General features: G+C 40.9%; 1 protein-coding gene across 1 annotated transcript in view; it reads right to left on the minus strand.

The window, feature by feature from the left end:
• rbm7 (RNA binding motif protein 7) overlaps positions 1-12,635 on the minus strand; it is a 37,754-nt gene extending 25,119 nt beyond the window's left edge. Inside the window, 2 exon segments of the mRNA XM_034168026.1 lie at positions 12,457-12,518; positions 12,521-12,635. Coding sequence (XP_034023917.1) covers positions 12,457-12,518; positions 12,521-12,548 — 90 coding nt within the window. The 5' untranslated portion in view covers positions 12,549-12,635.
• Between the last annotated feature and the right edge of the window lie 830 nt (positions 12,636-13,465).

A 13,465-nucleotide genomic window follows, 5' to 3' on the forward strand; every position in this document is an offset into this window, starting at 1 on the left:
GTGCTTCTGCAAGTTGTGGTATCTCTGTGTGCACGCTAAGCTCTTTTTCAGGACATGTGAAGATGACCCAGGCAGAATGCAGCCATAAGCGGAGCAGTGAGATAAAGAATAGAGAATTGAATGTTCCAACCACAGTGTGATTATGATACATTAGTCCTTGTGTCAGAAGAAGTGTGATTAATCGTTAGATGTCTTAAACACATCTTAATCGAGCCCAAGATTAAAAAGGTTCTGAAAGTCCTGAATGTATTGTGCAATCAGCGGTTCTGCGGCAACAGCTCACGCGCTATCACTCCTCCCCTTAGGAGCTGTACCGCCCATGTATGTAGGGAAGTCCTAAATAAAAGAGCAGGAGCGCAGGCCAGACTTTAGTGTAGCCTTGGTGTACAGCCTGGCTGCACTCCGCGCGAGATTAATTTGACTTTCTGTCTCACTGGTGTTTCTTGACTCTGTTTGTCTTATCAAGGTTTTAAGAATGTTTGGAGGAGAAAATACCCAACATTGACAACGAAATTGAAAGTGCTTCGGCTCGTGAGTTAAGAGTAATAAATAGTTTAAAAACATTAAAAAAAATTAAAAAAAAACATATTGCACTGACTATGAACAGGAATAAAACATCTAAAAAGAAAAAATATAAAACAAATTGCACTGTTTATGGACAGGAATGGTACGGTCACAGGTTGCATGGGTGAAAAAGACTGCCACCAAATGTACTGCATACTGAACATACTATTTCACCTTGAAGAGTTAAGTGCCATGATTGCCTTTGGATAAAAACTATTTTTTAGACGGTTTGTTCTGGATTGTAATATTCTGTATCTCCTGCCTGATGGCATGAGCTGAAACTGACAATGTCCAGGGTGTGAGACGTCCTTTGAAATATCTATTGCCTTCTTGCAGCATCTGGACGTGTAAATGTCTTCCAGTGTGGGGAGGGGGCAGCCTATGATCTTCTCTGCTGCCCTAACGACCCTATGTAGCACCTTCTTCTCTGAGGATGTGCAGCTGCCATACCAAACACACAGTCCATACGTGAATGCAGCTTCCACCACCGTTGCTTCCTCAAGGATCAGTCGGATGTGTCAATCACACTGGGCCCAGTTCAGCTTCAGCCTCAACATCACTCAGGATGGACAAATTCGCTTGCTGGAACAGGCTCCTTTTTCTCTTGCCTGGACAATAATGAAGGTAGAAATGGGAAAGCAACTTTAAAAAAAAAAAAAAAAGAAAAACCTTCAGTCTCTGTATGATCATTCCCCAGAGTTTCAGTTATCTTGGTCACTTTGCATAAAAATTATGTTCTTTCAAAATGATCCTCCAACAAATCAGACCATTTGGAGCATCATTTTGAAAGAACATGACTTTTATGCAAAGCGACCAAGATAACTGAAACTTTGGAAAGGTCCAGCAAAATTTGCTGGACCTCTGTGGGATTTATTACAATATTTGTTTTTTTGGGGGGGTTTTTTTTGTGAAGGGGGGGGCTCACCCTGTATATATATCGTATTTGGGAAAGTTACATGATGTGAGACACATTACCTGTGATGACACGTTGCTGTGTAGTGCTGGATGTTGATACAGATGTTGAAGCTGGTGTTCGAACCCTCCTCGCTTATGGAACTGGATTCTTCAACAAAAACACAAAATGGCAACATGTCAAAAAAAAAAAAAAAAAAAAAAAAAAAAATCACCGTAATGGCACTAAATGAGTCAAATGTACACGTTTGTTGTCATGCTGACTTTAGGTGTTTTTCTGTCAGAAGTTAATACTTTACAACGGAGCACGGGGCTAGCTAGCGCGCTAGCTTTAGCAATCAGCTAGCTCACTGTGTCCGCGTACATGAGACAACGATGTTACTTTAACACAAGTTTAGACTTGCAATCTTAGTTTGTTAAAGTGTGCTTCCCACCAATGGGATAAGTAACGTTAAACTGCTTTCAAGCAGACTACAGTCACAAAAACACTTACCATCCGTCGCTTCTAACAAAGCCGAGTCGCGGTCATCCTGCCTCCTGTTGCTCGCCGGTCGGTGGCCTTAAACAGCGTTCCTGCGGTCGAACCGTTTCCAGCCCTTACGGGCCGACCTACACCGGTCGTTGTGGTCCTGTAATCACTTTTAAGCTTTTTCAGCTGTTCTCTGCGTTGCTGTAATGTCCGGTGAGCCGGGCGCGGCCAAAGACTGGGAGATTCTCTCATTTCAGGTCACTTCATCCACTTCTCTGTATTCTTTCCTCCACCACCACCAAACACAAACGTCCGCAACTCATCCACAGACCACGGTGTGGTTTTGTGCGAGTAAAAAAAAAAAAAAAAAAAAAAAAAAAAAAAAAAAAAAAAAAAAAAAAAATCGCAGTGAAACGAAAGGACGGCCGCTATAACCATTTAAAAATGGCAGGTTTTGATTTTCGTCCCGGACGGCGCGCTCATGACTCGTCCAGTGACCAATCAACGGCCGGCAGCCTGTTGACGTCACATTTTAGTATCGGCTCGGCTTGCTTGGAACCGCTCCTAAGCGGGTACTAACCCTAGTGGAAAAGCAAAAAAAACGAGCAGAGTCGAGCCGAGTAGTGCTACTTTTGTGAAGGAGAAAAGCGCCTTAAGTTGCCCATGCCATGGACACTAACACACCCCCATACCATCACAGATGCTGGTTTTTGAACTTTGCGCTGGTAACAATCTGGATGGTCTTTTTCCTCTTTTGTCCAGAGGACACGATGTCCATGATTTCCACAAACAAGTTGAAATGTGGACTCATCAGACCACAGCAGACTTTCCACTTTGCGTTTGTCCATTTCAAATGAGCTCGGTCCCAGAGAAGGGGGCAGCATTTCTGGATGTTGTTGATGTATGGCTTTCACTTTGCATGGTAGAGTTTTAACTTGCACTTGTAGATGTAGCGATGAACTGTGTTAACTGACAATGGTTTTCTGAAGTGTTCCTGAGCCCACGCGGTAAGATCCTTTACACAATGTCGGTTTTTAATGCAGTGCCACCTGAGGGATCGAAGGTCACAGGAATTCAATGTTGGTTTTCAGCCTTGCCGTTTACGTGTAGAAAGTTGTCCAGATTCTCTGAATCTTCTGACTATATTATGGACTGTAGATGATGGAATCCCTAAATTCCTTGCAATTGAATGTTGAGAACTGTTGGACTATTTTTTTTTTTTTTTTTCACACAGCTGTTCACAAAGTGGTGATCCTCACCCCATCTTTGCTTGTGAATGACTGAGACTTTTGGGGATGCTCCTTTTATACCCAGTCATGACTGTTTCCAATTAACCTGTTCACCTGTAGAATGTTCCAAACAGGTGTTCTTTGAGCATTCATCAACTTTCCCAGTCTTTTGTCCCAGCGTTTTTGAAATGTGTTGCAGGCATCCATTTCAAAATGAGTAAATATTTGCACAAAAACAATAAAGTTTATCAGTTTGAACATCTTGTCTTTGTGAGGTATTCAATCGAATATAGGTTGAAGAGGATTTGCAAATCATTGTATTCTGTTTTTATTTGCATTTCACATAACGTCCCAACTTCATTGGAACTGGGGTTGTGTGTGTATACATATATACACACACACACACAATTATATATATATATATATATAATGTGTGTGTGTGTGTGTGTGTGTGTGTAAGTTAGTAAGAAATGCAATTTATAAGCTTTTTATTTCACTGCTAAAACTCGAAAGTACAGTAATCCTAAAAAATAGACACTTGTTTTCAAAACAACCCAGGAATACATATTGTTTGCTTTTCAAGAAAGAGGAGGACACTATATTTTTGTTTATGTCCTAAACGCACATCACTCAGTTCTCACACAAACGTGTATATACCCAAAACGAGTGATTTAAAAGATTGTGTGGCTTGAGGCTGGACTGACAAATAGAAAACTGTTCTTTTTAGCGCAGGAATTATCCCATATTCTTTGTCTACTTTTTTAGCAGTATGATGACACATATAAAATTAAAATTACGTTGCTGCACATGCTGAAACTCCCACTGTCTCCCCATCCATGTCGAAGAACTGTGCAGACCAACTGTCCCCGGTATTCACAGACATCTTCAACACCTCACTGGAGACATGCCAGGTGCTAGCATGCTTCAAAGCCTCCACCATCATCCCCATCCCCAATAAACAAAGAACTTCAGGGCTTAATGACTACAGACCTATCGCCCTGACCTCTGTGGTGATGAAGCCCTTTGAGCCTCAAAAATTATGTTCTGGGCTCGAACTGCTGACGCTGGCTCATAGATCTGGCAACTTGTTTCCGACGGATTGTTTGTTGTTGTGATGCTATTCTGAACTTCACACGGTTGTATACATTTCTTTTATTTCTGTTTAGCACTCTTCTGGTTATTAATTGTATCTACTTTGAACGTTATTTAACTATAGTCCTGTTGTAATTCGCTAGCAGTTAGCATTCGTTAGCAGTTAGCATTCGCTAGCTAGGTCGACTCCTCCCTTCCCACCAGTCGTTATTTTTATAGCTGGTTCTTTTTACCTGGTTAATACTTCTGTTAGTTTTCAGTCGAACTACTGCGAATTTTAGGTAATTACTTTACTCCTGTGTAAATCTTAGGAGCGGCTAGCATTTTCGCTAGCGGTTAGCTTGCGTTAGCGACTTCGGACCCTCGTTTTAATTTTTTTCATTTTGTTTTTTATATATGTCTGTTACTTAACTGTTAGTGTAACTGTTGTGAATTTAGCTTAGGACTTTACTGTTGTGTTAATCTTAGGAGTGGTATATATATATTTACTGTTCCTACATTTCTAATACTTCTGCTACTCTTTCAGTGTAACTACTGTGAACTTTAATTCATTTATTTGCGTCTGTGAGAGCCTTAGGAGTGGTTAGCTTATCCATTATTGGTTAGCTTATGCTTGCTTGGCTATACTCTTGAATTTCCTAGTGCACAAAGTACACTACTTTACCTACTTTACACCTTCCATAATTCCTACGTGATGTTGGAAGATAGGGTGGCTCTCTTAGAGAGCCGTGTCCATAAGTTAGAGCAGCTTGTTAGCGCAGTGGAGTTAGATGTTACGGGCACTCCAGATGAGGTTAGTGCTGGGCCGGCTAGCAAGCCCATTAGCATCAGCCTAGAAACGCCGGCTGTGGAGGACGGTTTTCGGACTGTGGCGAGGCGGAGGAAGCCCCGTAGGGCTTGGTGCCCAGTTGTGGCACCCCGATCACACTTGCCACTGCGAACTGTAGGGCTGCAACAACGAATTGATAAAATCGATAAAAATCGATTACAACAGGCGTTGGCAACACACTGTGTCATCGATGCGTTGTGTCGAGCGATTATGGCGCCAGAAGCTGCTGGCCGCTTCTGACGGCGACCAGTGCACAGAGCAGATCAGACACTGTTTCGTAGAACTACACAGTTAGAATATGGCAGATGCAAGTAGACGAAAGACAGTTAAGACTTTAAAAGTGTGGGAGCACTTTACGTTAAACAACACAAAGACGTTTGTTAACTGCAACATTTGCAAGTCGGACCTCGCATGGCACAGGAGGCTCAGGCTGTCTGCGCGTCTCCCAGAGCAGCAAGGTGAGGGGCAGAGAGGGAGAGAAAAACAAAAAGAAAGAACAGTAACAGCACCGACAGTTTTTTATTAATGTTGTCAAAGTCCTACCATCGACATTAACGCCTGTCCGACTGTCCGGGACAAGTGTAAAATGTGATCGGACAAGTAATAGCTCTAAATCGTTGTCCGACCGGACAAGTGGCACTTTTTTTTTTACTTGCTTTAAAAGTTCAAGGGTGATTCTTTAACTACGGGCACTATTGGCCTTGTAAATGTAATTTCCACCACACCATTGCCTTACAATATAAAGCGCCTTGGGGCAACCGTTTGTTGTGATTTGGCGCTATACACGTGCTCTGATGTCACTGTTTATCTCCATAGAAACTACCCAAACAATCTTTCATACAAACTGTTTAAAGGGACATTACAGTGTTGTGGTGGAAATTACGGCAATAGTGTGGGACAACTACATTTTATTTTTAAAAAATCACAACAGTTGTGTGACATTGAATACCCCAATTATGTTTTGATTATTTTACTGATATTTTATTCAGACATATTTTAAAACATTAGAAAAAAATGTTTCTTTACCATTCATTTTTTATCATTGAAGATGTGTGTGGGACAAGCACAAAACGGCAATATTTGCATATAATGATGCTGAAAAAAGGTGAAAAAGTCATCATAGACTACTAGAACAAATTTCTTAACACACTTTCATTGTAAAGATAACTATAAAAGTGTGAAATTTCCCCTTTTTTCTGTTTTTCATACAATATGATCAAAGGACATAATAAGTGCCCGTAGTCTAAGAATCACACTCAAATTCTTCTCGCACCTCGCGAGAAAGCGTCTTCGGTTTTTCCTGCCACACTCCACGCAGCGGACAATCGGAAAACATGATAACACCGAGTTCTCCCCAGACAATGGAACAACGACGCCGCGCCGTCAGTGTTCTGACAGCGCTGTCACACTCTGCCGTGCTCTCAGGTAGTTTTTAAAAATTCAGCCAGGCTGTTTGTGCAGAAGTGCCCCCCCCCGCAGACGCTGCAGAGGAAAAAAACTCTGTCAAAGTCTCCACATAAAACAAGCTCCTTCTGGATGTATAGCTCCAGAAATTCATTTATAGGTTTTATTTTACTGTTGAAAGTCTTCATGTTTCCAAAGTTTGCTCAAATACGGTGTGTGTGTGAGAGAGAGAGAGCGAGAGAGAGAGAGAGAGAGAGAGAGAGGGGGAGAGAGAGCGGGGGGAGAGGGAGAAAGAGACAGAGAGGGAGAAAGAGAGAGACAGAGAGGGAGAGGGAGAAAGAGAGAGAGACAGACAGAGAGGGAGAAAGAGAGAGACAGAGAGGGAGAGGGAGAAAGAGAGAGAGAGAGACAGAGAGGGAGAAAGAGAGAGACAGAGAGAGGGGAGAGACAGAGAGAGAGAAACTGAAAAAGAGAGAGAGAAGGAGAGAGAAAGAGAAAGCGAGAGATGTGGGATGAGTCATGTGTCACTGTGAAATGACCACATAGTTTACAAGTTATACAGAGAATGTTGCACATATAATGAGTCAGGCTACAGTTTTTGATTTAGATTTTATGGTTAACTGGTTATGCTAATTGCTCATTTGCAGCAATAAAATACCTCTTTTTCACCATATACGTATTTTATAATATTTATATGTATATTATACATATGTATAATATGTATATTTATATTATATGGCAATTCAGCACTTTGATAAAGCAATGCCATTTGAAATTATTTTTGTTCTTTATTATAACCTGTTTTATTCTTTATTATTTTATATTTCAACAGCTAAGGGACATTTGACAATTTGTTGATTTTCAAGTATTTTAAGTTTTCAAATAATGTTCTGTTGTTAAATAAAGTGATGAAGGGGGTGGTGGCCAAGTGGTTAATGCGCTTGGTTTCAGTGCAGAAGGTTCCGGGTTCAAATCCCACCCCCGCCACATTTCTCCATGTAATGTGGAGTTGCATCAGGAAGGGCATCCGGTGTAAAACCTGTGCCAATTCAACATGCAGATCCACCCTGGATTTGTTGTGGCGACCCTGAGTGCAAACAAGGGAGCAGACGAAGGGACTTACTGTTAAATAAAGTGATGGAAGGAGAGAAAAATTGTTTCCCTGGCACATTTTTAAAAAATTTCCCGCTAATCCGATTAATCGTGTCGAAACCCCATCAGATTAATCGATTACCCAAATAATCGTTTGTTGCAGCCCTAGCGAACTGTTAATCTGCGTGCGTTCATCTCTAACTTAACTAGTGCAGATAACATTCTGATCAATGGTGACTTTAACGTTCATATAAATAAGCCTTCTGATACCCTCTGCAAATCATTTATGGAAATTGTGGATGCATTGGGATTTCAGCAATACATTCGGGATTCGACGCACATTAGTGGAAATACCCTGGATCTGGTTCTCGCACGTGGTATTGCTGTCACAAATATTGACATCATGCCTCTTACATATGTGGTCTCTGATCACTCACTTATTAAGTTTACAGTTTCGCTGCCGTGTTTAGTGGAACAACAACCTTATTTATCACTGCAGCGATGCATCAACTCCTCAACTAAGACTGAACTAGAAGCTAGACTGCCTGATGTCTTAGCCTCACTTTTGACAAATACCCAGTCAGTAGACAGACATGTAGATAGTTTAAACTCAGTGCTCAAAACGACACTCAACATGATTGCACCACCTGTGTTGAAACCGCGCTCCCCCAAATCGCAGTCACCTTGGTTCAATGATTACCTGCGTGACCTCAAGCATAAAGCAAGAGGTTTAGAACAGAAATGGCGTCGTTCAAAATTACAAGTATTCCACCTTGCGTGGCGTGATGCTATCTTAGACTATAAGCATGCATTATTGGCTACAAAGCGGACCTATTACTCTGATTTGATCAACAAAAACAAGCATAACTCAAAATTCTTGTTCGACACGGTGGCAACACTTATTCATGGACAACCACCTGTAGCTCGCTCTCCTTTTACAGCACAAGATTTCCTAGATTACTTTGAGAAGAAAACAGATGACATCAGGTTGAACATATCCCAGCATGCCTTAACCCAGCCACTACACCCTGCTATTGAGGTGGGCGCTACTACTAAGGTATTACCTAGATTTACAGAATTTGATAGTATCTCTCTAGACATGCTGACGAAACTCGTAATGTCAACAAAAAGCACAACCTGTTTATTTGATCCTATACCAACAAAACTGTTTAAGGACCAGTGGCCCACTCTTGGGCCGACTGTGCTGGAAATTATTAATCTTTCTTTAACTTCTGGATCTGTTCCTAAACGTTTCAAATCTGCAGTGATTAAACCATTACTTAAGAAACCTAATCTTGACCCTAGTGTATTGAAAAACTATCGGCCGATATCAAATCTATCATTTTGCTCTAAAATTCTGAAAAAAAGTGGTGTCACGACAGCTTGTAGACTATCTTACTGAGAATAATCTCTTTGAGCCACTGCAGTCTGCTTTTAGAAAATATCATTCCACAGAGACGGCTCTCACTAAAATGGTGAATGATCTTCTGCTTACTCGGACACCACTACGGTTCTGCTGCTGTTAGTGCTGCATTTGATACAGTGGATCATCATATTCTACTTGATAGGCTGGAAAATCATTTTGGGATTACTGGAAGTGCCCTTGCATGGCTGACGTCATACTTGACCAGTCGTTCTGTGTTTTGTACAGCAACACTACCTCTAACCTTAGTGACATGAAATTTGGGGTTCCTCAGGGGTCTGTCTTAGGCCCCCTGATTTTCTCCCTTTATATAGCACCCCTTGGGCACATATTGCGGCGTTTTAGGCTTACCTTTCACTGCTATGCAGATGATACTCAGTTATATATGCCGATAACTGCTGGTAATCTCGTTCACATAAAATCCTTAGAAGATTGCCTTGCAGCAGTGAGAAGTTGGATGTCTAGAAACTTCCTACTTTTAAACTCTGATAAGACTGAAATGATGGTTCTTGGTCTAGTGAGACATCAGCATCAATATGACCAGTTAACACTCAGCCTAGGCTCGTGTGTCATACATCACACTGACAAAGTGAGGAACCTTGGGGTAATTTTTGAACCTTCGTTGTCCTTTGGCCTCCATATTAGAAATATTACTAGGACTGCTTTCGTCCACCTGCGAAATATAGCAAAGATTTGTCCCATCCTGTCTATGGCTGATGCTGAGACCCTGATACATGTGTTCATCTCTTCTAGATTGGACTACTGCAATGTTCTATTTTCTGGTTTACCGCAGTCTAGCATTAGGGCTCTCCAATTGGTTCAAAATGCTGCAGCCAGACTTTTGACACGAAGCAGAAAGTTCGACCACATTACACCCATTTTGGCGTCTCTTCACTAGCTTCCTGTCCCAGTGAGATCAGATTTTAAGGTTCTGCTACTAACCTATAAAATTATTCATGGACTGGCACCTCCCTACCTAGCTGACCTAATTAAACCTTACGTACCGGCTCGGGCTTTACGTACTCAGGGTGCAGGACTACTTTGTGTCCCTAGGGTGAATAAGAAGTCTGCGAGTCACAGAGCTTTCTCTTATCGTGCCCCTGTTCTGTGGAATGATCTCCCTGCATCAATAAAACAATCAGATTCTGTGGAGACTTTCAAGTCCAGACTTAAGACGCACTTATTTTCCCTTTCATATGGCTAGCATACTGGTACAGTTTTGTTTTATGCTTTTTACTCTTAATTCATGTTATCAGTAATTGGAGCGGGCCGTAGCCTCAACTTCACTTCTTTAACTTCTTTTAGTGAAGCTTAGGGCTAGCGGCCAGCGATCACCTTAGTTTTTCTTGCTGATTAATGCTGGCAAATTATACAGTATTTGTCTTTCTGATACCTGATTCTGTTTTTTCTCTGTTTAAAGTGCAGCTCCATCCAGAGATGGGAGTTGTGTTTCTGTTGGCGACCCTCCTGTCCTGTGCACCAACAGCAATTCTTGTATATTCGTCCGTGAATTGTTCTGTGAATTATTTCTGTAATTTATGTTTGTAGCATGGCCCAAGCAGAGGGTCACCCCTTTGAGTCTGGTCTGCTTGAGGTTTCTTCCTCAGAGGGAGTTTTTTTCTTACCACTGTTGCTCTGGGGGCTGGTAAGGTTAGACCATAACCTGTGTGAAGCGCTTTGAGGCAACTCTGTTGTGATTTGGCGCTATATAAAGGAAAATAAATTGAAATTGAGCACCTTGTCTTCATATGCCTCAAGGCCATCTCTGCTCCTCATCTGCATCTGGTAGACAACACTGTCAACACAGCCCTCCACCTCATCCTCCAGCATCTGAACTCCCCAGGAACGTACACCAGCATTCTGTTTGTGGACTCTTTGTTTTTATTTGTGTTTATGCATCAATGACACCAGATCAAATTCCTTGTATGTGAGAATTTATTTGCCAGTAAATTAAATTCCGATTCTGATCCTCCGAATGGCTTTTGTTGAAACTCCCATACTTCACCCGGGGTTTAGTCTCTCCCCAGGTACTTCATATTGACAGGACACAGCTGTTGGCAGTATGAATGGTCCTCTTTTCTGATAGGCCCCCAGCCTTCACTGCATTTGAACGTATTTGTATTGAGCTCGGTGATGTTTTCATTGGCCAAAAATGGCCACCAGAGGACAAATACATGTAATTTGGGATCAGGGATGAGAATCGTCATTAAAGTCAGTTTAATGTACAATGGTTCATGTCAGGTCAGCTTGGTCTATAAATCTCACTGTTCGAGGCAATGATGGCTATCCGGTTGTTAAGCTCTGACATAACGTATCATGTGAAAAAACTGTTTCCAGGTCCAAAGACCTGCAAGTTCACAATTAAAGTTATGTCTGTATGATCCTTTAAAGGATCTACAGTTTAAGTTTAGTTTATGTTTACAGAGTGCGCAAACCTCCCTCCCTCCGTTAACCGCATTCGTCTGTTTCTAAGGTACACTTAATAAAACTTTTTTTCTTTTAATTTCTATATTTTATTATGCACAGGTAAAATATACGTCTGTTTGTTCATAAAAAAATTATTACAATAAACAGGACGTTAAAGTGCAAACTTCACTTTCCCCCGAACGACATGAACAGGAAACGATCGCAGTTCACAGCAACTCCCATTGAAAATAACGGAGAAACAACCTGAGCAAAACCCAGTTAATATATCCAGAAGAGTTTTAGGCACAATATACAAAGAGATTTATGTTGCGATGTTAATGCTGTTGTCCGCGTGCAAGGGTTTAAGTGCAGCGTGATCAGAGCGTCTCAGTGCGGTTCTCAATGCTTATGACAGCGCGCCTTTTTTGTTTGGAGCCATCACACTTAACAACCGGCTTGGTTGGCTGTAAGAAGCAAGTTAGAGACAAAACCAAACCAGCTGATTTCAATAGACAATCAATAAAGCCCGAGCGTGTTATCAGCGGGCGACCAGTCGCGGATTCGCCACTTCGCAGGAAGTGACGTATTCCAGCGCCCCTCTACAGGCCATAGTGGCCTGAGAGGAGCTATGCTAAAAATCAAACGAACCCTGCTTGATTTTTTTTTTCCCCTCACTCCACAGGGGCGCCCCAAACAATTGGATACAAGTCCATGTACCGTTTGGAGTAAGAAGCACATTTCCAATACGCCACAAAAAACCATTAAAAAAATAAAGTATTTAATTTACTCATATTTGGAGTCAGGCTGGGTAAATCGTGGCACCCACCGTAGTTAAAGCTAATCAAAGCTAACCGAAACTAAAACAGCACAATTTTTCTGTCACACTTACCCACAAAATGTGAACAAGTAGAGGCAATGATTTTACTTTGGTATCCACAACCATTCTGTACAAGTCACATCCAACTCAAATTTAAATTAAAATAATATACATGCTAGCTGATATGCTATCCACACATACACACAATGAGAACAGTACCTGTAAAAACAGTTCGAACAAAAGCTCCTCCGTTACTCTGGGATCCAAATTTCTAATAAAAGGGTCAGATCCGCTTCACGCTCGATACCCATTATTTTAAAGTTAAATCCTCTGAAGCTGAAAAGGGCTCGCCGGATAAAACAGAAGGCCCGAGAAAGCCGCAAACGCTCCGCTGCTGATGCTGGTGTCGAATCAAGTGCCAAACTTTCAATGCGTGTATCGAACAGAGCAACTTCCGCTGAGGCTTGTTTCATCAAGCGAGCCTTTTCTTTGGTTTTATCGCGTCAATCGCAACAGAAACGATATTATTATTATTGTTATTATATTATTATTATTATTATTATTATTATTATTATTACTACAGCAAGAAAAAAATATTTATTAGTATATTGTGTTACTGACACAGTGACCATTTTATTACAAAAACAAATACAACAAGCAATAAAAAAATAGTTGACAAGTTGTGCTGTATTCCAAAATACGTTCTTTAACCAACAAAAGCTTTTGTGGTTTTTGCTGGTTAATGTGTAAGAATATTTTGTTTCTATTTCTTGTCATTCACGTGTTCGAACAGAAGATGTCACCAGCGTCGAGCAATGAGGCGATTTCATAGATGATTTTTTTAATGAAGATGAACTTTTGAACTTTTTTTTGAACAGTGAACTTTGAAGTTTCTTTCATATCTTCTGTCTTTGAGAATACACAACTTTGGATTTTTTTTTTAAACAAAACTGTTAATGGAAGGTTTTATGTCTGATATGTGAATGCAGAAGAAGAATGTAAATGTATAAATAATGAATGTTTATGAGTTCAATGGCACATATATTTTATGAGGTGAAAGCTGGAACATGCCATTCAACTTGGCTTCGCCTGCTTGAATGGAATGTTCCAGCTTTCACCGAATTAAATATTTGTTCCATTGAAAGAATGTAAAAACATTCATTATTTGTTTTGTATAACGGCTGAGATAGATCCTTGTCATTTTATATTATATTAATTTACAAACAGA

This window comes from Thalassophryne amazonica, chromosome 4 (genome assembly GCF_902500255.1).
Source record: "Thalassophryne amazonica chromosome 4, fThaAma1.1, whole genome shotgun sequence".
Classification (NCBI taxonomy): domain Eukaryota; kingdom Metazoa; phylum Chordata; class Actinopteri; order Batrachoidiformes; family Batrachoididae; genus Thalassophryne; species Thalassophryne amazonica.